Source organism: Hypomesus transpacificus, chromosome 6 (genome assembly GCF_021917145.1).
Source record: "Hypomesus transpacificus isolate Combined female chromosome 6, fHypTra1, whole genome shotgun sequence".
In the NCBI taxonomy this organism is placed as follows: Eukaryota; Metazoa; Chordata; class Actinopteri; order Osmeriformes; family Osmeridae; genus Hypomesus; species Hypomesus transpacificus.
The window spans coordinates 5,354,723-5,381,141 of record NC_061065.1 but is presented as its reverse complement, the minus strand read 5'-3'; the positions used below and the strand labels follow the sequence as shown (position 1 = coordinate 5,381,141).

The 26,419-nt window shown below is 47.4% G+C and overlaps 4 protein-coding genes and 1 non-coding gene across 8 annotated transcripts; all 5 read left to right on the top strand.

Annotated features, from left to right (window-relative positions):
- The first annotated feature begins 2,969 nt into the window (after nt 1-2,969).
- Nucleotides 2,970-11,710, top strand: brox (BRO1 domain and CAAX motif containing). 4 transcript variants are annotated; one of them, XM_047022341.1, is made up of 13 exons: nt 2,970-3,052; nt 6,527-6,628; nt 6,759-6,865; nt 6,967-7,063; nt 7,242-7,337; nt 7,443-7,515; nt 7,702-7,807; nt 8,325-8,414; nt 8,639-8,724; nt 8,880-8,961; nt 9,313-9,463; nt 9,779-9,938; nt 10,212-11,710. In XM_047022341.1, exons 1-13 carry the CDS (start codon nt 3,021-3,023, stop codon nt 10,293-10,295), a joined length of 1,266 nt encoding a protein of 421 aa, XP_046878297.1. In that variant the 5' UTR covers nt 2,970-3,020; the 3' UTR covers nt 10,296-11,710. The 4 variants fall into 4 exon arrangements, with proteins under 4 accessions (XP_046878297.1, XP_046878298.1, XP_046878299.1 ...); XM_047022342.1 differs by lacking the exon at nt 2,970-3,052 and adding an exon at nt 5,734-5,840 and having other exon boundaries at nt 6,496-6,628; XM_047022343.1 differs by lacking the exon at nt 2,970-3,052 and adding an exon at nt 5,735-5,840.
- LOC124469204 (alpha-1,6-mannosyl-glycoprotein 2-beta-N-acetylglucosaminyltransferase) lies at nt 3,046-4,935 on the top strand. The gene has a single exon (XM_047022345.1). It carries the CDS (start codon nt 3,103-3,105, stop codon nt 4,342-4,344), a length of 1,242 nt encoding a protein of 413 aa, XP_046878301.1. The 5' UTR covers nt 3,046-3,102; the 3' UTR covers nt 4,345-4,935.
- A 42-nt stretch (nt 11,711-11,752) lies between the features above and the next one.
- Nucleotides 11,753-14,082, top strand: LOC124469212 (protein FAM177A1). Its single transcript, XM_047022357.1, has 6 exons — nt 11,753-11,919; nt 12,039-12,144; nt 12,416-12,571; nt 13,121-13,163; nt 13,272-13,366; nt 13,842-14,082. The coding sequence occupies exons 2-6, from the start codon at nt 12,124-12,126 to the stop codon at nt 14,034-14,036; spliced, it is 510 nt and encodes a 169-aa protein (XP_046878313.1). The 5' UTR covers nt 11,753-11,919; nt 12,039-12,123; the 3' UTR covers nt 14,037-14,082.
- Nucleotides 14,083-14,799: 717 nt separating this feature from the next.
- On the top strand, nt 14,800-14,881 carry trnas-gcu. The gene has a single exon. It is a non-coding gene; the product is annotated as a tRNA-Ser (tRNA).
- A 473-nt stretch (nt 14,882-15,354) lies between these two features.
- On the top strand, nt 15,355-25,973 carry tmem63a (transmembrane protein 63A). The gene is given in 22 exon segments (XM_047022110.1): nt 15,355-15,481; nt 16,301-16,482; nt 16,946-17,025; nt 17,131-17,200; nt 17,299-17,336; nt 17,488-17,630; nt 18,231-18,282; nt 18,506-18,614; nt 18,753-18,823; nt 18,974-19,054; nt 19,507-19,630; nt 19,893-20,026; nt 20,166-20,250; nt 20,252-20,278; nt 20,374-20,423; nt 22,817-22,891; nt 23,265-23,427; nt 23,549-23,654; nt 23,908-24,075; nt 24,280-24,395; nt 24,537-24,581; nt 24,744-25,973. Coding segments are annotated over 21 exon segments (2,034 nt in total). The 5' UTR covers nt 15,355-15,481; nt 16,301-16,320; the 3' UTR covers nt 24,879-25,973.
- The last annotated feature ends 446 nt before the right edge of the window (nt 25,974-26,419 follow it).

Here is a 26,419-nt window from a genome sequence, read left to right as displayed (position 1 = left end):
TCTAACAGACTCTGCTCTACTCTAACAGGCTCTGCTCTAACAGACTCTGCTCTGCTCTAACAGGCTCTGCTCTAACAGACTCTGCTCTAACAGACTCTGCTCTGCTCTAACAGGCTCTGCTCTAACAGACTCTGCTCTGCTCTAACAGGCTCTGCTCTGCTCTAACAGGCTCTGCTCTACTCTTACAGGCTCTGCTCTAACAGGCTCTGCTCTGCTCTAACAGGCTCTGCTCTGCTCTAACAGGCTCTGCTCTACTCTAACAGGCTCTGCTCTACTCTAACAGGCTCTGCTCTAACAGGCTCTGCTCTACTCTAACAGGCTCTGCTCTGCTCTAACAGGCTCTGCTCTACTCTAACAGGCTCTGCTCTATTCTAACAGGCTCTGCTCTACTCTAACAGGCTCTGCTCTAACAGGCTCTGCTCTGCTCTAACAGGCTCTGCTCTAACAGACTCTGCTCTAACAGACTCTGCTCTACTCTAACAGGCTCTGCTCTAACAGACTCTGCTCTGCTCTAACAGGCTCTGCTCTAACAGACTCTGCTCTAACAGACTCTGCTCTGCTCTAACAGGCTCTGCTCTAACAGACTCTGCTCTGCTCTAACAGGCTCTGCTCTGCTCTAACAGGCTCTGCTCTACTCTAACAGGCTCTGCTCTAACAGGCTCTGCTCTGCTCTAACAGGCTCTGCTCTGCTCTAACAGGCTCTGCTCTACTCTAACAGGCTCTGCTCTACTCTAACAGGCTCTGCTCTAACAGGCTCTGCTCTACTCTAACAGGCTCTGCTCTAACAGGCTCTGCTCTGCTCTAACAGGCTCTGCTCTAACAGACTCTGCTCTAACAGGCTCTGCTCTACTCTAACAGGCTCTGCTCTGCTCTAACAGGCTCTACTTTAACAGGCTCTGCTCTACTCTAACAGGCTCTGCTCTAACAGGCTCTACTCTAACAGGCTCTGCTCTACTCTAACAGGCTCTGCTCTGCTCTAACAGGCTCTGCTCTGCTCTAACAGGCTCTACTCTAACAGGCTCTGCTCTAACAGGCTCGGCTCTGCTCTAACAGGCTCTGCTCTGCTCTAACAGGCTCTACTCTAACAGGCTCTACTCTAACAGGCTCTGCTCTAACAGGCTCTCTCGCTCTGCTCTAACAGGCTCTGCTCTAACAGACTCTGCTCTAACAGGCTCTGCTCTGCTCTGCTCTAACAGGCTCTGCTCTAACAGACTCTGCTCTAACAGACTCTGCTCTACTCTAACAGGCTCTGCTCTGCTCTAACAGGCTCTACTTTAACTGGCTCTGCTCTACTCTAACAGGCTCTGCTCTAACAGGCTCTGCTCTACTCTAACAGGCTCCGCTCTGCTCTAACAGGCTCTGCTCTAACAGACTCTGCTCTAACAGACTCTGCTCTAACAGGCTCCGCTCTGCTCTAACAGACTCTGCTCTACTCTAACAGGCTCTGCTCTAACAGACTCTGCTCTGCTCTAACAGGCTCTGCTCTAACAGACTCTGCTCTAACAGACTCTGCTCTGCTCTAACAGGCTCTGCTCTAACAGACTCTGCTCTGCTCTAACAGGCTCTGCTCTGCTCTAACAGGCTCTGCTCTACTCTAACAGGCTCTGCTCTAACAGGCTCTGCTCTGCTCTAACAGGCTCTGCTCTGCTCTAACAGGCTCTGCTCTACTCTAACAGGCTCTGCTCTACTCTAACAGGCTCTGCTCTAACAGGCTCTGCTCTACTCTAACAGGCTCTGCTCTACTCTAACAGGCTCTGCTCTGCTCTAACAGGCTCTGCTCTACTCTAACAGGCTCTGCTCTATTCTAACAGGCTCTGCTCTACTCTAACAGGCTCTGCTCTAACAGGCTCTGCTCTACTCTAACAGGCTCTGCTCTACTCTAACAGGCTCTGCTCTGCTCTAACAGGCTCTGCTCTACTCTAACAGGCTCTGCTCTACTCTAACAGGCTCTGCTCTACTCTAACAGGCTCTGCTCTGCTCTAACAGGCTCTGCTCTACTCTGCTCTGCTCTACTCTGCTCTGATGTGGACACTACTTGTGTTGAGTCACTTCTATTATTACTGGAGTTTGGAGGCCATCTGGGTTGTGAGTAAATGAAACGTTTTTCCATTTCAGTTGCACCCTGCCTACTAGTTACTTTGTACTGTTCCCAGTAAATGTGGTACTTTTGCACTGTGTCACTCCTTAATAGTTTCTGACCCTGTATGTCACCTTAGTGTGGCCATACATACTGGTTATTCTTAGTTGTTGCCTTACTGTGCATTCTTGTTTGCATATTTTGTTGCCCCTGCTGTTGCAATAGTCCAAATTCCCCTTGGAGATCAATAAAAATGCTACTCCGCTGTACTGTATACTGGTACTACCCGGTATACTAGGTATACTTTGCAGTATACCTAGTAAATGTGCAAGGCTACCTTTGCACTGCTCCCCCACCCCCACCCCCTCCACCACCCCTCAACCACGCACACATACACAATATAAGCAACCGCTTTATACAAATGTCCCCGCAAAATAATTGATTCGTATGAGCTTCAAAACTACCACCTTATTTTACCCAACTAGGTTTGACTCGTTGACGAAGCACAATTGTCGTTTCCCGTTGGCTGGATAGTACACGTCAGCACACAGTTTTCTAAGTTACTCCCAGCTCATAGCTGTACAAACCACCCACTTCCTAGTTAGAGAGCTATGACACATGACACCTCTACGGGTAAGTCGTCCAACAGCGTTCCTCAATAAGTGGAAATATTCAGATAGGATTTAAGTCAAATGTATTTCCTGAATAGAAAGCCATGAAGTTTTCTATCGAATTTTACCAAACAAAACATACAGCTATTCGATTCTCTGTTACTTCGCTTCACAGGTGTTCACAAACTCTTGAGTAGGAGGTAGACATCATCGGTTTCGAACGAACAGAGAATCCCACGTCGACTCGGAAAAATAAATTATAACTTTCTGACAAAGTGAGGTTCACGGACACCGCAGGCACGGGAGTCCACTATGTTGCTATTGCCAACCACATGAACTGGATAATGAGGACGTTCACTGTAAGGTGATCCACAAGCTTTGTTTTCTATTTAAAAGCAGCCATTAGTTACGAAAATGAGGTTTCGTATTCTTAAAAAGAATCTGTTTGTTGCATTGGGTCTCTCATTAATATTTGTAACGGTCATGTTTTCAACACGTGTTTTAATATCTGGCGACAACACAAGTAGTGTCGTTCATGAGAACGTTTTACCTGGAGACACGACGTTTCAATTCGACTCCGTACAGGACATGAAAACCTCGGTTTACAACGGCAATTATAAACAAAACATTCAGAACAGAGATACGTTTTCCGGGGAACCTCAGCTGGTTATAGTGATTCAGGTTCACAACCGACCAGACTACCTCAAAATACTAATAAAGTCGTTGGAAAAAGCAGCTGAGGTCCACAGTTTTCTGCTTATTTTCAGCCATGACTATTTTTCAGAGGAAATCAATAGCATTGTGCAGGGGATAACCTTCTGCAAAGTCCTGCAAATCTACTTCCCCTTCAGCACTCAGCTGTATCCCTCAGAGTTTCCTGGACAGGATCCAAGAGACTGCCCGCGAGACCTGTCCAGAGATGAGGCTGTTAAGGCGGGATGTGTTAACGCTGAGCATCCTGACTCCTATGGCCACTACAGAGAGGCCTCCATTACTCAGACCAAACACCACTGGTGGTGGAAGCTGCACTTTGTGTGGGAGCGAGTGCAGGCACTGCAGGGATACAGCGGCTTCGCTATCTTCCTAGAAGAAGACAACTACATCTTACCTGACTTGTATCACCTGTACAAGGACATGTTAGCCTTCAGGAAGACCAGCTGCCCAGACTGTGACATGCTGGCTGTGGGGAACCACGACAGCTTGTCAGCGGACTTCTTCAAGCTGTCTGACAAGGTGAGGACCACGGGTTGGATGTCCACCAAGCACAACATAGGCATGGGCATCTCCAGGGAGGTGTACTACAAGCTGATGAGCTGTGGGGACGACTTTTGCTCCTACGACGACTACAACTGGGACTGGACTCTGCAGCACCTGTCGGGCGGCTGCATAGCCAAGCCTCTGAAGGTGCTGGTGACCCAGGGGTCCAGGGTCCTCCATACCGGAAACTGCGGCCTGCATCAGAAGGAGAACTGCCGGCCAGAGTGGGCCCTACAGAAAGCAGAGGAATTTCTCCAGCAGGCAAAGGACTCCCTCTTCCCACAATCCCTTGTGCTGACCGTGGCCGAGCCGGTGGAGCACAAGGTCCATGTGAAGAACGGCGGGTGGGGGGACATTAGGGATCATATTCTCTGTAAAAACTATGCCAAACGTCTCTAAAACCATGAGTGCTTTTCTTTGATCTCACGTCGTATGGGATGTACCGAGGAAAATAAAGGCCATTATTACTTGTTCTATTCAGGGTTTCCAGAGGTTGCAGCCTGTTAGGATTTGTGTCTGCGATCGTCCAAAAGATGGGATGTGTTTTGAAGACGGTTTCAACTGCAGCTCATTTAAAGCATGTTGATGTTTCTGCCAAAGATCTCAGTCATTTTGTCATGCGTTGTGCACACATGCACGTTTTAATTTGTAGCTTTTTCCCCGTCCGGTTTCCCTTTAGTTGGGTTAATAAGAATTCTTAAGCTTACTTAATGTGTTAAAGGGGCATGTAATGCTCCTGCATCAGTTAGGCATAACGGTAAACATTCCTGAACAATTTGCCAAATAGTGTGCTAACTGGTTTGCTTAAACGTGGGATTTCTGTATTGGTACACATGCTGCTTACTGTAAAAACTAAAGCAAAGATGCAGACACTATGACATATGCTCAATGCCATGTTTGGAAGTGACACAGATAAATTATTGCTATTTTGCCACTAAGTCGGTGCTCAGGTTGTCGTGGACTCTCAATAAACATGACAGTACTTATATACATACACTAATTTGAGTTATAAAATAATATCTTTCTCTAACCCTTGATGAAGGTGGAGAAAGAGAATGTTTGTGATTAGGTTAAGGAATACTTTGTGATCTTGAAAAGTATAAAGCTAAACATATTGCTTCTACTGACTTAGCTGAGGGTGAGTTTGCATTTTCATGTTATTTACATAGGATCTATACTCTGTGTGAGGCCTGACCAAATTATGACGTATTGCACATACAGACACACACACACACACACACAGATATTTGAGGGAGTTTGTTTCATCTTGGATGTGGGGTTCTTCAAGTTAACCATGGAACTCGATGCCTTTATAGATGGTTCTGCTATCTCGGTAATATACATGATGATTGTATCCTTGATGATTGAACTGTATCAGATTTATTATTGCAAAGCACAATCTTTTCAATGTAGCTTATTTTTTTGTAAACTGCTGTTTACTGGGTGACGGAGAATGTGTTTGGAAGTTACAATGATGAAATGTAAATAATGTACATCTGTCCATCACTGTCTTCTGAACGTATCACTTGACATTTCTTGGTAGTTCTACTTTTTTCCTCTGAATGTTTGACGAGATGGGAAAATAAAAACGTCCTTGTTTTCCTTTGGTTATATTGTCACTCTCATTTGTCAGAGAATTTGAACACAAGTTGTAAACCATGGATGACAACATTAATGAATAATGTTGCTGCGCTGTTGCATAAAACGGGCGTACACACAGAAACTTTAGGTAACTTCGCCAGGAGTGTCTAGTCATGTGATTATTAAGCCCCGTTTCAACTGGTCAGGACCTTTATGATGCATTTATTTCCGGAAGTTGGCTTTCTGGCTGTTTAATCGACCACGAAGCAGGATTTGTTTACGTTAGCTAGCACATTAACAACAGTATAGAAAAGGTAAAAAAAAAACATATTGTTGTAGTAATGTCTATATTTCTGAACTGAAACGTAGTTGTTTTTTCAGCTTTGTTACTCGATAACGATTAAGACAGTTAGCCAGCTTGCTAAGCTAGACTTGCGAGCCAGCTCTCTCCCAAGCAAATGTTAGCTGTCACTTTGTACTGAGCATACGTAATGGAGATGCGTTTTAAAATGTATGCTTTATAAACTTTATTTCATCGACACATTCAGTCGATAGTTAATCTGTTGTTTTAAAAATTGTTTAAGCTTGTTAGCTAGCTGACTTGTAGCATGCTAAACAATAGGCCAAAAAAGACTATTGAGCTATTCCCTGGGCGGAACAAACGGCCATTCTCGCCCTTTATTCAACGCCTCCAAGTTTATTCAAAATTCTACATTCCTTTGTCTCATTACAACACAAAACATTACTATTAAAGGAAAACCAACAATTAAAGGTATCATAGTAAGACGTAGAATGTGTCTCCGTGGCGTTAAGGCGAACACAGCTTCAAACAAACGACAATTTTAACATTTAGTATTTGGTGAATGTACGAAATAAAACAAGGAAACTGTCAGCCTCATAAGAGCTATCCACCCTTTGAAGAGTAGGTAACATGTCCTGGATTGTCATGGGATTCTATATCGCTTCCAGCAGATCTCAAGTTTCACCATTGAATCCCCAGAATGGCGCATTGGTTCCACCGAAACCCATTGAAAGCCACAGCACCCGTCTCCTTTAACTTCTATGGAGTTGCTGGAAGCCAAGCTGCAAACAAAATATGCAAGTATGTCATTTGGTCATCGAATTGAGTTTTAATGTTCAGTATCATGCAAGATACTGTATTTGTTTTGCCTCAATCGCTTTTGGACCAATGGGATTTGATGCAGTGCTTTTCTTTGAACTTTCCGTATCAGTGATTTGAGAACAAACCGGGCCAGGCTCCTAGAGATGTTCACAGATCTCACCTGCAATCCGGAGATCATGAAAAATGCTACAGATGCATACTTCTCCCTCCTACAAGGTTGGTTCTGTTCAGGTGTCACCATCCTTCCCCCAGTTTCTAAGTGATGAGGAACCATGTCTGTATCAACAAGCTCTTGCTGGTCTCTCTGAATGCTTAAGGTTTCATTGTGTCACTGGATGGGACCACGCAAGAGAACAAGCTACGGTTTATGCAGAACTTCAAGTGGACCGATACTTTACAGGGGAACACACCAAGGTAGAGACTGTTCAGACGCAAGGAGGCAGGGCACTGGATTCTGTTTTACATTAAAATAACTACTGGTCATCTCTCTCTCTCTCTGTCTCTCTCTCTCTGTCTGTCTCTCTCTCTATCTCTCTCTCTCTCTCTCTCTCTCTCTCTGTCTCTCTTTCCCTCCCCCTGTACTCTATGACAGTGCTCAGCAAGATGCCATCTTTGAACTGGTCTCTATGGCTTTCAATGTTGCAGTCTGGTACACCAAGTTTGCCTCAAGACTAGCAGGAAAGGAAAAGTGAGTGACGGCAGTGTAGCTAGAAGATATGATGACATAGTGTCCTTAATGAATGCCTCGTCCAAACTACACACATGACATTTCTCCTGCTTCCACCTCTTCCAGCATAACGGAACCTGAGGCTAAGGATGTCCATCGGAGCCTGAAACTGGCTGCTGGGGTCTTTAAACACCTGAAGGTACCTGACACCTCACAGCGCCTGCTGCTCCTTCACCCCCAGCATGCTACAGATAACAACACAGAACCAGGGTTTAATGCTTGTATCTAACAGACCCTTTCATCCCAAACCTCTGAGCTATAAATGCATACCTGCCTCAGGTTTGGGGGGTGTAAACACTGGTCTCCCTGGTGTGTCTCCCGGCAGGAAGTGGATATCCCTCGCCTGATCACACCAGCAGAGAAGGGCCGGGACCTAGAGCCCAGGGTCATAGACACCTACATCCTACAGTGCCAAGCAGAGGCACAAGAAGGTCAGGGTTAACACTTGACTTAGATCACATGTGCCGATAAGAATAGCAGCTCATAAAGGATTAGGAATGATTTATTTATTACAGGTTTAGATTATTGATTATAGGTTTAGAGTATTGATTATAGGTTTAGATGATTGATTATAGGTTTAGATGATTGATTATAGGTTTAGATGATTGATTATAGATTTAGATTATTGATTATAGGTTTAGATGATTGATTATAGGATTAGATGATTGATTATAAGTTTAGATTATTTATTATAGATTTAGATTATTGATTATAGGTTTAGATGATTGATTATAGGTTTAGATGATTGATTATACGTTTAGATGATTGATTATAGGTTTAGACAGGCCACAAGGAAACTGTCAGGAGAAGCCAGACCAAAGGATTCCAGCTCACTTGTTACAAATGGGAAATCAACCTGAAACGCTGCAGTATCTTCAATGAATCTCCGGTTATGGACAAAGATTGTTACTTGGACTGTTAATCTTTTTTTCTTTCCCTTCGTCATAGTGACCATCGCCCGTGCGATTGAGCTGAAGCACAATGCCACTCTCATCGCTGCCTTGGCGTTCGAAACAGCCAACTTCTATCAGAAGGCTGGTAAGGCACTCATATCTGATAACAATCACATTTGACATGTTATTACATCTTAGTGGGCTTTCCTGATGCATCATTATTCATGATGTTGTAAATAAGCATCAAAATGTGGTCTGATTCGTCGATCCTGGTCTCCTCTCTCCTCCTGTGGTCTGATTGGTTGTTCCTGGTCTCCCCTCTCCTCCTGTGGTCTGATTGGTCGTTCCTGCTCTCCTCCTGTGCTGAAGACCACACTCTGAACACCCTGGAGCCAGAGTGCAGCAGCAAGTGGAGGAAGTACCTTCAGCTGAAGCAGCATTTCTACATGGCTTACGTAAGTCTCACAGGATGTGCTGTTTTCAATGTATAATGATACCTACGTCCCTGGTTAGATATGCGTGTAGTCTAATCTTTGCCAGCTCTACAGGGTAACATGTAAACACCAGTTCTGAAGTCAGGGTTAGTGATGGGTGTTCTGTGTGCCCACAGGCCTTCTGTTACCATGGACAGACCCTGCTGGCTAGTGACAAGTGTGGAGAGTCAATCCGATCACTCCAAGAGGCCGAGAAATGTTAGTATTCCAGTCCACTTCCTGTCCCTGTCTATTCCATGTTCTTGTCTCTGTCCCTTCCCTCTTCCTGTTCCTGTTCACTTCCTGTTCCTTCCCTCTTCCTGTTCCTTTTCACTTCCTGTCCCTTCCCGCTTCCTGCTCCTGTTCACTTCCTGTTGTCCACTGTTCCGTAGACACAGAAAGAGCTACCATCACGAGCATTCATTCCCTTTTGACTTCTCTGTTGTACTGAACAAATCTACCTGGCATGAATGTACTTGTGAAAACCACAGGACCCTTCCCAGGTCGTGCTCCCTCATCATCATCATCATCATCATCAGCAGCTGTTGTTGTTGTGTTGTGACTGTGCAGGTTACTCCAGGGCAGAGGCTCTGTGTAAGGAGTACCGTCAGACCAAAGGTCCAGGCAGCACAGCCAAGCCCTCTGAACAGCTGTTCTTCCTCAAGCTGGGCGGCCAGATCAAGATCACCCTGGAGAAGTGTCACCGAGAGAACGGCTTCATGTGAGGCTAGCACACACACACACACACACACACACAGATATAAACAGACATGTGTGAAGAGACACTCAATTATGCACAACATATAAATATATACTCCCCTGTCAAACACACACAACAAGTTTCAAGTCCATACAAAGTCTGACCATACACAGACACACTCACTATCACAAAATATGTGAAGTTTATAGAGTCTGTCTCATGTATGAAATATGATTATATAAAAGTATAATTGCCTTGCCTTGAAAGTTGAAGTGTGAAAAATGGATGTTTGTGTTCAGATAAGTTGAAAAGTTCAAAGATGAAGTGTGTGTTCAGATACTTCCACAAGGTCCCTGCTGACGCGCCCCAGCTGGAGCTGAAGGCCAGCTACGGCCTGGCTGACCCAATCACCTTCGAGCTCCCGCCACTCAGCGACCTGTGCACCCCGGAAGTCTACGTAACCTTTGACCTCACCAAGGGGGCTAAAGATGAGAAGGTGAGAGGTGTTCAGAGGTCTGAGACGGGACAGTGCAGCCCGTCAGGACCAGGGCCATGTGAGATGATCTTCCAGCAGGAGGGCTGGATTCAACTGGTTAACTTGGGATTTACCAGGGGCTAGATGCCATCACTGGAACTGTGATTGGGATGTTTCTTTATTTTTATATTTATAACATTATCTGCAGTACTTTGGTGTACTATTGGGTTGAAAGTGTGTGCTGAGTAACTGCGATGTTTGAGGTCCTGAGTGTGTGTGTGTGGTTGTGTCCAGGCCAAACTCAAGGAGGTGGAGGTGAAGCCAGTGAAGGAGCCAGACCTGAAGGCTGAGAAGGACACAGGATGTGTGCTCTCCTGAACCCACGCATGTACACACACTCTCACACATGTACACACATATGTACACACATATATACACACCCTGGCTGCTTTGTCTCCTAAGCATCATGGGAAGGTGACTCTCCCGGTGGCCTCTACAAGACCCACAGCCTCTACAAGCCTCCACAGCCTCTAACAGGGGACAACTTAGATCAGGAGAGGGAAATCAATCAACAATTAACAACAATTCATGCATGGAATTTATTCATACATTTCGTTTGTTTTTATCTGTAGTGTTTTTTGAGGTTGCATGACTATCTATTGCAGTTCATTTTATACATGGTAGATAGCTGTTTTCTATTTTCTATTCAGTTTATAATACATTTAAATATGATTGGCTCTGTTTTGAGGTTGAGGTATTCTTAACTATTGGGACTGTAGGGGATTATAAAAAACGAATTAGAATCTTAATTTATTGTTTTCCTGTATATATAGTACATAATATATAACTAGTGAACCACTCCAACATTTCTATACAATGTATGGTAGAACAAATCACATCTTTGATTTTTTCCCTGTATTTAATGTACTAGAAGATCTAAAAACACTCCAACACAAACCTATTGTACTGCTCTTGTAAAGCTCTGTTGCTGGAAAATTGTTTATACTGAAATCTGATGTATTTAAATGATATACTCTGTGTAGCTGCAGACTGACTGAAACTCTTTAGTCACACAGTCCATGGGCACCCCTGGGTCATACTGATGGTTTGATCTCCTGTAGGGTATAAAACCTTCCTGAAGGAGTTTATCTATTTGTTGTGCTTTAAAAATGTAGTTCGCACACTTCAGCTGCTGTGCTGGGTGACTGCTACCTGTCTGCAGTCAGTTACCCTGTTTTTAGCCTGAATAACTTAACTGTGTTATGTAAAATCAATTAATCTCATGTTGATGATTTATCTATGAATGACAATGATGTACTCATCTTGCAGTGAATGCATTAAAATATCTCAGTTACTCAGTTACATTTGGTAATAACTGTATAACCATGAATCAAATATTTCTAGGGCATATACAAGACAATGCAGTCCTTGAAATAATATAGGTTTACCTTCCATTAAAAGTTATTAGTAAATGTAGCAATGTGCAGAATGCTAAAAAATATAACTAGTTGAAATAGGAAGAAAGGCTTGGAGAGTAAGATTGATCTTTGTGCCCTTATGTTAAGAGCAAACCATCAATGTGATTGGAGGAATGGGATTCTCACTGAAAAAAACTGAATCCATTGGATATTTAGAGGACCCATTTTCTGTACTCGTTAATTAAAGCAGGTGTTTATGGTTTGCTGTGTCATCATTACAATGTACACACAAGCCAACTGTAGCTCTCTTTCTCATCCAATCATGTCTTGTCTTTGACAATGTGTCTCAATAAAGTTACGACTATGAAACTGGAATCTGCTTTGTGTGATGAGGAACAGGGTCTGAGCAACACCAGTAGAGAGCACAGTGCACTTCACACGACATGACCACATTCTGCACAGCCGGCCCAGCCCCTGGGTCTTGTGTTTGAAGCTCTCAAAAGGAGGCCCAGCCCTCCTTGAGAGTGAAACTGACATCAGTTCTACTCAACAAGAGAACAGGAATGAGTGTCCACCTGACTCAGGTAGGCGTCGACCTTCCAGGAACGTGTTAGACAGGATCATCACAGACATGGTCACTGTAGGACACCTGAATTCTGTTTCTGTCAGTACTATTCAAAGCTTTTCCTTTTGTCTGTCACAGTGAATGTGCTTGTAAGATATATGTTCGCTTCAAAAACCTGCTGGGCTGCTAAAGTGCCAGGAAAATACATTTGTATGTGTAGAGGATGAACAACAATCTCCAGGAAGTAAGTGCTGTTAAATATGCAAAAGTACAACCTGTTGAAAGCAAATGTCTAAAATTGTTGTGTGTGTCTAGGTCTTTTGTTTCCTGTACCTTAAATGAACAGAGCGAATGTAATAATATATCTGGACTTTCCCTTAGCAAATACAGGCCATGTGAGGTGTGCTAAGTGTATGATGGCACATGAGTAAACACACATACAGTGCCTGAACATTAGCATACTGTACTGGACATGCCCAGGTTTCAGACAGCTTTTGAGACTGTATATCTCTCAGGGTGTTGACGTCCAGGAGACTGAGTTTGGGGGTCCCTCCTTGTCCAAGGAGAGGAGGGTCATCCACTTCTCTAGCGGGGAGACCCTGGAGGAGGAAGGCAGCGAGGAGGAGGAGGGAGGGAATGACCAGCCAGCCTTCACAGAACTTGCAAACACAGTGAGTTCAAGACGTCTCTGGGCTTGGGAGACAATGTCTGCAGACGTGGCCTTAATTGGGCTTAACGTCATGGTTGGCAGAGACTAAATGAAAGGTGTTGTTGTATATGAGTCATTGAGATGTTGTGTTACTGTTACTGTAGAATGTTTTTCTTTTTTTGTTCACCACACCTGGTAGCTGAGATGTGGTTAGTTTACACTGTGCCTGGTTGCTCAGATGTAGTTTGTTTACACTGTGTCTGGTTGCTCAGATGTAGTTAGTTGACACTGTGTTTGGTTGCTCAGATGTAGTTAGTTTACACTGTGTCTGGTTGCTCAGATGTAGTTACTTTGCGATGTGGCTAAATACAGACCATTCCTTGACTCTGACCACTGAAATACTGTTATAACAATGCACATGTGATCCTGCTGTGTACGTATGTCGTTCTGGCTAAGTATTTGACAATGAATAAAATGTGAAATGTTTAACAGTGACTGGTTGTATAGGGTCATCATGATGCTTCTCTGTCTGTCATTAACTCTCTTTCTTTGAACTGTGTGTTAATTGTAGAGCAAATTCTCCTGGAGGACTGTGGCCAGAATGTCTTTGCAGAGTAAGTATAATCATGTGATTAAACCACATGTTGTGCACACAATATCTGTACTGTGTGTGGGTGAAATAAGTGTTGATCCATACTCTTAATTTTATCATTTGCTTTTAGCGTGTGATTTTCTGGGGGGAAAACTGGCAGGTGTACTTGGACTGAACGCAGCTAAGTACCAGTATGCCATAGACGAGTTCTGCCGTGACAGCAAGGTACCTGTCCAAATCTCTCCATGCTAGCCTGGCTGGTTTTCAAACACAATTCCACGCTCACAATTTAATAATTAAACTCTTGATGGAGGATTAGGATTAGGGGGATCTAGAGTTTCAGATCTCCATGTACAACAACAAATTAAATTATTTTTACAGTAGATTTTTAACAGCCTATACAAAACAGAATCGGATCTGTAACTGATTAAAACGGGAGAGGAATATATTTTCCGCTGTACTTTCTACATGGATTATTTGAATGTCATCACATGTACATGTAACTGAAATAACTTAAAATGTGTAATATAGAAACAATGTGCATAATTCTAAGGTTTTAACTGTAAAGTATACACAGACAGTCAACGATCACACATTGTAATGGTCATGTCATGATGTCATAGTTAAATAATTTGACCATAATTAGAATAATGAAATAGGAATAGTAATAACTAAGTAATGAAGGCCCCCTCGTGCTCAGCCTGCAGATCGGAACCCAGACGAGGCGTCTCCCAAGGACAGGGCGGAGAAGGTGCACCTCGCTCCCAGGAACAGCGTTGCATACGGAACAACGGGTCCCCCTGCGTTCCTTGGTCCTCCAGCCCCTCGTGAACACTCTGGAAACACGAGCGGAGAATCTCTCAACACGGGGTACCAGGAGGACCATGAACAATGAAATTTTTTTCAATTACATTGTGTAAATTAAATTTTGATAAACAGTTGTGCTTGAATGGAGTGATGTGCTTTCTCTCTCTCTATTTGTGCCTCTGTCGCTCTCTCTCTCTGTCTCTCTCTCAGGACAGAAAACCTCAGTCTTAAACACTTAAAACAATACTTATATGTACATCAGCTGCAAAGTTTGTAATATCTAAATAAACACTGGCAAAAATAAACGTCTCAGCGAAGCGACAATAACACAATCTGACCACGGGGTGGCGCTGCAACACTTCTGTGACAGACAGTTGCCTCTTTCTTTTTCTATTGGAGGAAATTGTCAAATCGGAACAGCGCCCAAAAAACTACCAGTGGCCATCAAAATTTTACATCCGTAGTGGTATAGCACAACGTTTTATGGATTTTTAGATAAAGAATCCTCGGTTGCGGGCAATAAGAGGTTGAATATAACGTAGTTCCTCTAAAATATATATGTATTAACTTCCTGAATACTTTCGTTAAAAATGTTGTATTGTAGAACATGACATCGACGAAGTGACTTGGCAGTACCCGCCAAGAATTGGACTGCAAATACTTCTTGACAATATCCGAACCACATTTGGAAAATATTCCGAACAACTGCTAATTCGTAACACATTTCGAACCATTCCGAACAGATGTGGGTCTAGGGGTCACGTGGCGTAAAACTGCAGAAGACTACAAAAACTGAGGTTAACTTACTAAATACCATCTTTATAAATGTTGTATTGTGATTGCATGACATCGACGAGGTGGCCGAGTGGTTAAGGCGATGGACTGCTAATCCATTGTGCTCTGCACGCGTGGGTTCGAATCCCATCCTCGTCGACAATTTTAATTTTTAACTTAGGTGATACTGTAACTATAACTGATTTATTTAATTTACATTCTATTATTTAAAATGATTACACTATAAAGATTTCCTGTATAATGGGTAGAAAATAGATTTGCTAATCCCTTGTGCTCTTCACACGTGGGTTCAAATCCTATCCTTGTTGACAATTTTAATTTTTAATTTAGGTGAAACTGACTGTAACTGTTTTATTTAACGTACTTTTGTATTATATAAAATGATTACATTATAAGGATTTCCTGTATAATGGGTAGAAAATAAATGTTATAACTCAATGAATTTTAAGACGCAGTTTGTTGATGTAAATATGTTGTGATGAAGTGCAGTAGTAAACCCATGTGTTAAAGAACAATAATAAACTAAGTAAGACAGAGAGAGAGAGAAAGAGAGAGACAGAGAGACAGAGAGACAGAGAGAGAGAGACAGAGGGAGACAGACTTACAGAGAGAGCACAACTCGCAGTTGCGCATACGGATGTATCATAACCAGCTTGTCCGGGTGTGTCTGAACACCAAACGGATCTGCTCTTCAAAATTTTAGATTTTACAAGCTTTCTAATTGAAGACACTCCTGGGGTATGTTGGCACAGCCTACAACAACGTATTTAGTTGACTAGCTAGTTAATTAACTACACGTTTGATATGTACTGTCAAAGACAGTAGAACAGCTTGTTGCAGAAGCTAGCTAGCGAGCCATTGTGACCGAGTGCAACCGCTAACAACTACTGTTAGTCAGACACACTGCTACCTTAACCAGCCAGCTATCCTGTCTGTCGCTATCTAGCTAGCCTTATACAACAACATCAACAGTGGAGTAAATATCTGCTGACCGTGTGAACAGCTGTTTAGACGGGACGCCTGGTGTGAACAGATGATGGACCACATACCAGAGCTAGTGTGTTGCCACAGACCGTTTAGAGGTAGTGTAGCTACAGATCATAGGATAATAAAGTTCATCTTAAACCTTGAAGTTCAAGATGAACCAGTAGTTTACGCAGTTTACTGAGTTTGGGTGGAATGATTAGTAGTACCTATCGCAGTCGGTTCTTATAGATGACTACAGCCTAGTCTCAGTAAGCTATAGTTAAAAACAGCACGTCATTGTTTATCATTTAGAGAAGTTGTGTTGTTTATAGAGTAGCTTGCTGGATGTAAATCAAAAGACTTCTGACAGTGATTGATAAGCTGACCACGCGTGACCCGTGAAGCTTGTGACTTTATCGTCATGCTATTAAAACGATCATTTATGGGGTGCTACTTTTAATGCATCTTTTGATTTAGGCTGTACACAATCTTCCCATTTCCTTGTACAACATTTAATTGTGGATACGTGAACATTATAAAACTAACTAATTATCTCAGTTCCTTAATCTGATTTGTGTGTTTTTTTCGCAGCCTCCTTCCTGCAGGTCCGGATGGAGTTTCCTTGGCAGGAGCGCCCTCTGCTGGTCGGGAACGGTAGTGTAGCGTACGTGGACAACAGCAGCTGTTTCAGCAGCACTCAGAGCACTGTTCTGAAGGGCGTCAGCTTCGGGGGCGTGCCTGTGGTGCTGCTCATCGACTTCACTGTCTTTCTGGTGTGTGTGTGTGTGTGTCTGTGTGTGTGTGTGTGTCTGCGTGTGTGTGTGTGTCTGCCCATCCGTAGCGCACATTCTGCCCAGGTTGGGATACAGTACATGTTGGTAATGAAACATTGGACATTCCTTGAACATACCCATTGAACAAGTCACTAGTAACAACACCAGTAACAACACCAGTAACAACACCAGTAATAACACAGTAATAACACAGTGACACAGTAATAACACAGTAACAACACCAGTAACAACACTAGTAACAACACCAGTAACAACACCAGTAATAACACAGTAATAACCACAGTAAGAACACAGTAACAACACCATTCACAAGACCAGTAATAACACAGTAAAAACACAGTAATAACACAGTAATAACAGTAATAACACAGTAATAACACAGTAATAACACAGTATTAACACAGTATTAACACAGTAATAACACAGTAAAAATACTCTGCAGGTGCTGCTCCTCCTGTTCTCCGCCATCAGGGGGAAGCTGTGGGACTATGGCCGGCTGGCGCTCGTCTCCGACAGCGAAGGGTTAGTCACCTGCTGCTTCTGTTTGACCCCTGCACTCTATGAACTCTGACCCTTGACCCCTCGCTTTGTGAACGTTGACCCCTGACCCTGCCCTGTGTGATTCAGGTTCAATGAGATGTCCCACCGTCGCTACGGACGCACGCTGTCTAGTGGGGAGGAGTCTGAGCATGAGAGGGTGAGGGAGGGTGTGGTGATGTCATCATCATCATCACTGCAACAGCAGTGCTGTATAACCATCTTATGACTGTAATAACATTCAGTCTTTCTTCTTAGGGGTTCTGCTCCTGGCTGCCGTTCATCATCAGGATGGAGTGAGTGTGTCTTCTTTACTGTCTGCTGTTATGATGATACGGTAATAACGTGTTAGACAGTATGTGTGTGTTTATTTAACTGTTGTTTAACTGTTATTTGTGTCGTACACAAATGATTATTGTTATTCTGTGTGTGTGTGTGTGTGTGTAGCGAGGACAAGGTGAAGGCCAGGTGTGGTATAGATGCCGTTCACTACCTGTCCTTCCAGCGTCACCTGATCATCCTGATGGTGCTCATCACCATCACCTCTGTGTCTGTCATCCTGCCTGTCAACATGTCTGGAGACCTGCTGGGTGGGCACACACAGCACACACACACACACACACACACCTGGAGACCTGCTGGGTGGGCACACACACACACAGCATACACACACACACACACACACACACACACACCTGGAGACGTGCTGGGTGGGCACAGACACACAGCATACACACACACACACCTGGAGACGTGCTGGGTGGGCACAGACACACAGCATACACACATACACACACACACACCTGGAGACCTGCTGGGTGGGCATTCACACAGACAGATATACACACATCGCGTACAGACACACGCACATGCATACACTTACATACACCACACATTGACACACACATACTCACTCACACAAACACATAGTTATACACCCTGCAAACAAACATACCACAAATTCAAACACACAAGACACACAGGATGTATGTTCCTCACAAACACAACTTAAATACAAAGCAAACATAAGCTCACCCCCCCTGGAGCAGCTGGCAGACTCACTATCAACCTCCAGACTTCCCAGTTGCAACAGAGCTGTGTGAAATCAACAGCACCCCCAAGTACAGAAATAACAGTGTTTCATCATGCTGTTGCAACACTGTGGAACTTTTTTATTTGTCTCGTTTCAGGAAATGACCCCTACAGTTTTGGAAGGACAACTGTTGGTAATCTCCAGAAAGGGTAAGAACATGAACCTTGTGCAAACAGGGACTTTGGACAAATAATACGTTTTGATATCAATGTTGTGGAGATTTATTTTCTACATTTGACAAACCTTTTCACTGATCTTGAGATGTAATTGATGTTTGCTGCTTCTACGATGAAAACAATATTAAGTTCATAACATGATAACAATGATGTTGATGTAGTTCTTTAGTGTGTGGTGTTTTGCCCCCTGTGTAAGGAACAACCTGCTGTGGCTGCACACCGTGTTCGCAGTGCTCTACCTCATCCTGACGGTGGCGCTGCTCAGGAGACACACCTCCCAGATGAAGGGCATGCGCAGAGAGACGGTACCTTCACCTGCTTCCTGTTTATCTACATCCTCCTCCTCTGTTTACACACACCACTCTCACAAGCACACACACACACACACACACACACACACACACACACTACAGTTGAGTTTGACCTTGCTCCCTCCCCGCTAGGCCAGAACCACTCTGTTTGTGCGTCCCGTTCCTAAAGAAGCCAGCGACCAGGACATCAAGACCCACTTCAGGTGAGCTGTCCCCCCTCAGACTGCTCTCAGGAACCACACACAGAACACTGCTATGTCACACCTCTGTGGGAGCACACCTGGATCATGTGTTTACCTGAGTGCTGTGTAAGCAGCCCTCTCCTGATCCCTCTTCTCTCTCCTGCTCTCCAGTGAGGCCTACCCCACATGCCGTGTGGCTGATGTGCACCTGAGCTACGACGTGGCCAAACTCATGCACCTTGACAAGGAGAGGTGGGGCTGGTGGGGTTTATACAGGACTAGGAGAGGTGGAGCTGGTGGGGTTTATACAGGACTAGGAGAGGTGGGGCTGGTGGGGTTTATACAGGACTAGGAGAGGTGGGGCTGGTGGGGTTTATACAGGACTAGGAGAGATGGGGCTGGTGGGGTTTATACAGGACTAGGAGAGGTGGGGCTGGTGGGGTTTATACAGGACTAGGAGAGATGGGGCTGGTGGGGTTTATACAGGACTAGGAGAGGTGGGCCTGGTGGGGTTTATACAGGACTAGGAGAGGTGGAGCTGGTGGGGTTTATACAGGACTAGGAGAGGTGGGGCTGGTGGGGTTTATACAGGACTAGGAGAGGACTGCATTTAACCAGACTGATGATTCACAAGGAAATCTCTGTTCTGAACGAGACGTACAAGGAAGGATATGGGAACGCTGTAATGATGTTTAATCTCCAAGGAAACGAGCAGAGAAGAACCTGCGTTACTACGAACGTGAGCTGGAGCGCCGGGGGAGGAGGGAGGTGATCAACCCCCGCCTCTGTGGTCTGCTCTGCTGCTGCACCACCCGCCACTGTGAGGAGGTGAGGCGGACTGAACCACTGGAGACGGGAGACGGGGGGGGCTGGACCTCAGGACTGAGAAAATGTAGATGTCATGTAGATGTCTGAAACATTCTGCTCTCTGGTTTAGTTTAGTTTTCTAAAAATAACTTTTTGTAAATCCAGTGATATTGTACTGCAGTATAATGTGCGTATATGTGTGTCTGTGCATGCATGTCCATGTGTGTGCTTGCATGCGTGTGTGTGTGTGTGTGTGTGTGTGTGTGTGTGTGTGAGGGAGCAGGTGGATGCTATAGACTTCTACAGCCAGCAGCAGGAGAGTCTCCAGGAGCAGGTGCAGACCCAGAGAGAGCTGGTCCCACAGCGCCCCCTAGGGATGGCCTTCGTCACCCTGCAGTCTGAGGCCATGGCCACATAGTGAGTCTGCTCTAACCCTGCATTACACACCTGCTAGTTAATGTAACCTTAATGCTGCCAGATAGTGTGCTTACCTGACCTACCTCTGTTGAAGTCAATTTAGATTGACAGTGATTGACAGCTGTCACTCATCTTGCAGCATCCTGAGGGACTTCAACGCGCTGGCCTGTGGGGGCGGGGCCAGTGAGGGGTCAGTCAGGTGTGTGTGTGGATGGGAGCCCCAAGCCGTCGTCCGTCAGCCCCGCCCTGAAGGTGTGTGTCTAGGTAGATGCTGTAAAGTACTACAGAAATGTGTGTGTGGATGCTAGTAGAGTGTAACAGTAATGTGTGTGTGTGTGTGTGTGCAGGTAAAGCAGTGGAGAGTGCAGTATGCCCCGAACCCCAGGAACGTCTACTGGTGAGAGAACACTGTCAGACGCTACAGTCAGTCTCTCTGCGTCTCATCCCTGTCATGTGTTTAGAGCTACAGTCAGTCTCTCTGAGTCTCATCCCTGTCATGTGTTTAGAGCTACTGTCAGTCTCTCTGCGTCTCATCCCCGTCATGTTTAGAGGAAGGGGAGCACAAAGATAACTGACGTGTAACTGAGAAAGACATGTTTAACTATTCTCCTTATTCTCCTTAACTATTCTCTTATTGTCCTCCTCCTTTCTTCCTGTTCTTCTCCTTCTCTTTCTCCCTCCCCTCCCTCCTCCCCTCCCTCCTCCCCTCCCTCCACCCCCTCCTCCCCTCCCTCCACCCCCCTCCCCTCCCCTCCTCCCCTCCCTCCTCCACCCCCTCCTCCCCTCCCCTCCCTCCTCCCCTCCCTCCTCCACCCCCTCCTCCCCTCCCTCCACCCCCTCCCTCCTCCACCCCCTCCTCCCCTCCCTCCTCCCCCTCCCCCCTCCTCCCCTCCCTCCTCCACCCCCTCCTCCCCTCCCTCCTCCCCTCTCCCTCCCCTCCCTCCTCCCCCTCCTCCCCTCCCCCCCTCCTCCCTCCCCTCCCTCCTCCCCTCCCCCCCCTCCTCCCCTGCCTCCACCCCCTCCTCCCCTCCCCCCCCCTCCTCCCCTCCCTCCACCCCCTCCTCCCCTCCCTCCACCCCCTCCTCCCCTCCCTCCACCCCCCTCCTCCCCTCCCTCCTCCACCCCCTCCTCTCCCTCCCTCCTCCCCTCCCCTCCTCCCCTCCCTCCTCCACCCCCTCCTCCCCTCCCTCCACCCCCTCCTCCCCTCCCCTCCTCCACCCCCTCCTCCCCTCCCTCCACCCCCTCCTCCCCTCCCTCCACCCCCCTCCTCCCCTCCCTCCTCCCCCTCCTCCCCTCCCTCCACCCCCTCCTCCCCTCCCTCCACCCCCTCCTCCCCTCCCTCCTCCCCCCCCTCCTCCCCTCCCTCCACCCCCTCCTCCCCTCCCTCCACCCCCTCCTCCCCTCCCTCCTCCCCTCCCTCCTCCCCCTCCCTCCACCCCCTCCTCCCCTCCCTCCCCCCCTCCTCCCCTCCCTCCCTCCCCCCCTCCTCCCCTCCCTCCACCCCCTCCTCCCCTCCCTCCACCCCCTCCCTCCTCCACCCCCCTCCTCCCCTCCCTCCTCCCCTCCCCTCCTCCCCCTCCCTCCTCCACCCCCTCCTCCCCTCCCTCCTCCCCTCCCCTCCCCTCCCTCCTCCCCCTCCTCCCCTCCCCCCCCTCCTCCCCTCCCTCCTCCCCTCCCCCCCCCTCCTCCCCCTGCCTCCACCCCCTCCTCCCCTCCCCCCCCCTCCTCCCCTCCCTCCACCCCCCTCCTCCCCTCCCTCCACCCCCTCCTCCCCTCCCTCCACCCCCTCCTTCCCCTCCCTCCTCCCCTCCCCCCCCTCCTCCTCCCTCCCTCCTCCCCCTCCTCCCCTCCCCCCCCCTCCTCCCCTCCCTCCTCCCCTCCCCCCCCTCCTCCCCTGCCTCCCCCCCCTCCTCCCCTCTCCTCCTCCCCCTCCCTCCACCCCCTCCTCCCCTCCCTCCACCCCCTCCTCCCCCTCCCTCCACCCCCTCCTCCCCTCCCTCCTCCCCTCCCCCCCCTCCTCCCCTGCCTCCACCCCCTCCTCCCCTCCCCCCCCTCCTCCCCTGCCTCCACCCCCTCCTCCCCTCCCTCCTCCCCCTCCTCCCCTCCCCCCCCTCCTCCCCTCCCTCCTCCCCTCCCTCCTCCCCTCCCTCCTCCCCTCCCTCCTCCCCCCCCCTCCTCCCCTCCCTCCACCCCCTCCTCCCCTCCCTCCTCTCCCCTCCTCCCCTCCCCCCCCCTCCTCCCCTCCCTCCTCCCCTCCCTCCTCCCCTCCCTCCTCCCCCTCCCTCCTCCCCCCCCCCTCCTCCCCTCCCTCCACCCCCTCCTCCCCTCCCTCCACCCCCTCCTTCCTCCCCTCCCTCCTCCCCCCCCCTCCTCCCCTCCCTCCACCCCCTCCTCCCCTCCCTCCTCCCCCTCCTCCCCTCCCCCCCCCTCCTCCCCTCCCTCCTCCCCTCCCTCCTCCCCTCCCTCCTCCCCTCCCTCCTCCCCCCCCCTCCTCCCCTCCCTCCACCCCCTCCTCCCCTCCCTCCACCCCCTCCCTCCTCCCCTCCCTCCACCCCCCTCCTCCCCCCCCTCCTCCCCTCCCTCCTCCCCTCCCTCCTCCCCTCCCTCCTCCCCCTCCTCCCCCTCCCCCCCCTCCTCCCCTCCCTCCTCCCCTCCCTCCTCCCCTCCCCTCCTCCCCCTCCCTCCGTTATAACCGTTAATAACCAGAACTGTGAAGGTGGCACATAGTGTGGCATGTTGTTGGTGTCATGGAAGGTTATGGTACGGAATGTAATGTCATGTTTTCTCCCCCCTGCTCAGTCTGGCTGTGTTCTTCCGCTGGCTGTTTGATAAGGAGTTCCTGTTAGACGGCAAGCTGAGGTTTGAGTAAGTATTCCTGTTCTCTGTTCCGCCTGCAGTATTCCTGTTCTCTGTTCCGCCTGCAGTCTTCCTGTTCTCTGTTTCCGCCTGCAGTCTTCCTGTTCTCTGTTCCGCCTGCAGTATTCCTGTTCTCTGACTGTTCCGCCTGCAGTATTCCTGTTCTCTGACTGTTCTGCCTGCAGTATTCCTTTTCTCTGACTGTTCTGCCTGCAGTATTCCTTTTCTCTGACTGTTCCACCTGCAGTATTCCTGTTCTCTGACTGTTCCACCTGCAGTATTCCTTTTCTCTGACTGTTCCACCTGCAGTCTTCTGGTTGTAAACCCTCCTTACTGACTGTGCTGTATGTAAGTGCTTCAGCGCTTCTCTCTCTCTCCCCAGGTGTGTGTTCCTACCTGACCAGGGGGCGTTCTTCGTCAATTATGTCATCGCAGCCGGCCTGGTGGGCTCTGGCATGGAGCTGCTCCGGTTGCCAGGGTTACTGCTATACACCATCCGCATGATGTTGGCCCGCTCCGCCGCCGAGAGGAAGTACGTCACCCAGGTGAGTCTTGGTTACCAAGGTTACGCACGTCACTCGGGTGAGTTCTCTGTTGCCATGGTTACAACCCAGCGTGTCAGGGCTGCAGAAGTGACCTTTGACCCAGTGTGTGTGGTCTCTCCAGAACCAGGCGTATGAGTGTGAGTACGGCTCCATGTACGGCTGGACTCTGTGTGTGTTCAGCGTCATCATGGCCTACAGCATCATCTGTCCTGTCATCGTACCTTTTGGTGAGTACACACACACATATACACACACTCACTCAGACACACACACATATACACAAACATATACACACACTCAGAAACACACTCTCACTCAGACACTGCACCTCCCATAGAAATCCAAACACACCACACACACACATATTCACAATTACCCAGACACACACACACACACACACACCACACACACACACATAGCCTTCCACTCTTCTTCCAGCTGTTTGGTTCCTACTCATCCCCCCCCCCCCCCTCCCCCCAGGTCTGTTGTACCTGCTGCTGAGACACCTGGTGGATAAACACAACCTTTACTATGCCTTCCTACCTGCTCGCCTGGACCGGCAGGTGCACCTGGGAGCTGTCAATCAAGCCCTGGCCGCACCCATCATCTGCCTCATCTGGCTGTACTTCTTCTCTGTCCTCCGGACAGGTACACACACACACACACACAGATACACGTACATATACATACACACATACTGTAAATACACACGCACTGTATATAGACACACACATTCACATTCATACAGATACTGTATCCATACACATGTGCATGTATTTACATTTACATGTACGTAGCTGTACATAAGCAGATTTTGTTAAGCAGTTTTGTGTGTGTGTGTGTGTGTTTCAGGTTTCATGGCTGACACCTCTCTCTTCACTCTGGTGGTCATGTGCATCACCATCTTCATCTGCATCGGCTACACCTGCTTTGGACACTTCAAATACCTCAGCCCACACAACTACGTGGTGAGTGTGTGTGTGCCTGTGTGTGTGTGTGTGCCTGTGTGTGAGTGTGTGCCTGTGTGTGTTCTACCTCCTCCAACACCCTTCTTAACGCCCCCCTCTGCCTGTGTGTGTGTGTGTGTGTGTGTGTGTCTGTGTGTGCAGGTAAAGGAGGAGGAGGATGCTGAAGGACTGCAGGAGAACAGCATGGTCAGTACTGAACACACACACCTTGTCCTGAGTGTGTGTGTGACAGAGAGTGAGTGAGTGAGTGAGTGAGCGAGTGAGTGTGTGCTTGTGTGTGTGGTAATCAAGATATAGAACAGCCTTGGTTCCTGCACAAACTCAGTTTTTCAGTCCTCCTGTCCGCAGCCCTACCTTCCCAGAGTTCTTTACAACACGCCCGCCGCATCACCAGAGGGGGGGAGATCCTACCCATCGTATGGCTCGACCGAAGGAAGCCCCGCCCACACCAGCCCATTGGACGACAATCCCCTGGAGTCTTAGAGGATTGGTTCTTCTGAACCAGCCAGGCCCACGCAGCCAATCTGAAACACACCCCAACATCTCCAACTGTAGGAAACACTGGGAACCAATCAGCAGGCCACAATCCACACCTCACCCTAGCTAGCCACCCTCCAGCCCCCCTCACCCTAGCTAGCCACCCTCCAGCCCCCCTCACCCTAGCTAGCCTTCCTCCAGCCCTCTTCCAGAAACCTTAGCATAATAAAGCAAACAGAAATGTAGGTGCCTTAGCCATAGATCAATCATGCAGTATTGACATATCTATTATCTCATATGCTTTTACCAGGTCTCACTGCCGACTCTTTCTTTGCCTCAAGTGCCCTCTTAAACTACTGGTATGCCCAAAGACCTTCAGAGATAACTGTCCAAACCTGGACGACCTTCTGACCTCTGGAGACCCAGAGACCGGGACACACTGGTGGTCATGGTTACTGCAGCACCACTGGTGTTCATGGTTACTGCAGCACAACAAACCTTCATGAAGAACTGCACATTCCTGTTTGTACTGTACAGTCTAGTCATGCTCAGAGGGAGATTTCTTACCAACAGATGGCAGGATTGTACCATGGATGTTTGTATGTTTTATAGAACCGCTGCTCTAAGACTTTCAAAGGTAATACTTTACCACAAGTATTGAAATGTCTTGAGTCAGGGCTATTGCAAGGCGAGTTCATGTATTTACATGTTAATGCGAGGATACATTTGTTTAACTGTTTTTCATAATGATGGGTCAAAACATTTTTTTAAGTGCTTTCCAAAGTGGTTGTGCTAAATTAAATTCTAGTGTGGACAGTTATTTTTGCAACGTTTGTTTAAATGTTGATCTGTCCAACAGATAAAGTTGAATATTTATATATGTAACTATGGGAAGTGGAACTAAACTTTTATACTTTTCATGTTTTTCCTTTATGAAGTTTAATTTTTAAACTAATTTTAAATCAGTTTCAATTTGCTGGAATAGTTGTTCAGGCTGACAGACCATGGCAGTGGACAGGCCTGCAGATGAACCGCTAGTGCTGTTGTCCTCTTCTCATGTTGCTAATAAAGATTTGAGATTGATTTGGAATTAGTCCTCAACAAGCCTCATCAGCCCCCTCATTCCTTTTTTTACTTTTACCTTGAAGTTGAAACTTTACAGCACCAAAACTATCATCTTTACCACAACAGAACCATCATCTTCACCACAACAGAACTGTCATCACCACAATCTGAATATACCCTGAACTGGGAGGCTTTGAGGTGAGAGAGGAAGAGGCTGATGAAATAAGATAACTGTCTCTCTTTCCCACCCCTCGTGTCCTCCTCCCTCCTAATTGGATTACTGTTTATGTCTGAGGAGAGAAAGGAAGATGAGACTGGCTCCGAGTATTTAGACTCGGCCGATGTCTGGTGAGTTAGATCAGATGCCAGATGAAGGCTGATCGCTGGTCTGGGCTACCATCCATAGACTGCATTAAGGCATTTATCCTCTGCTAGATGTGGGTGAGTGTGTGTATGCATGTGTGTGTGTGTGTGTGTGTGAG

Coding starts and splice junctions, on each gene's coding strand:
- brox (XM_047022341.1), top strand. CDS start 3,021: ATGAACTGGATAATGAGGACGTTCACTGTAAG. Junction 7,064..7,241: donor TTACAGGGGAACACACCAAG/GTAGAGACTGTT, acceptor ACTCTATGACAG/TGCTCAGCAAGATGCCATCT. Junction 7,338..7,442: donor AGACTAGCAGGAAAGGAAAA/GTGAGTGACGGC, acceptor CACCTCTTCCAG/CATAACGGAACCTGAGGCTA.
- LOC124469204 (XM_047022345.1), top strand. CDS start 3,103: ATGAGGTTTCGTATTCTTAAAAAGAATCTGTTTGTTGCATTGGGTCTC.
- LOC124469212 (XM_047022357.1), top strand. CDS start 12,124: ATGAACAACAATCTCCAGGAA. Junction 12,145..12,415: donor TGAACAACAATCTCCAGGAA/GTAAGTGCTGTT, acceptor TATATCTCTCAG/GGTGTTGACGTCCAGGAGAC. Junction 13,367..13,841: donor AGTTCTGCCGTGACAGCAAG/GTACCTGTCCAA, acceptor CCTCGTGCTCAG/CCTGCAGATCGGAACCCAGA.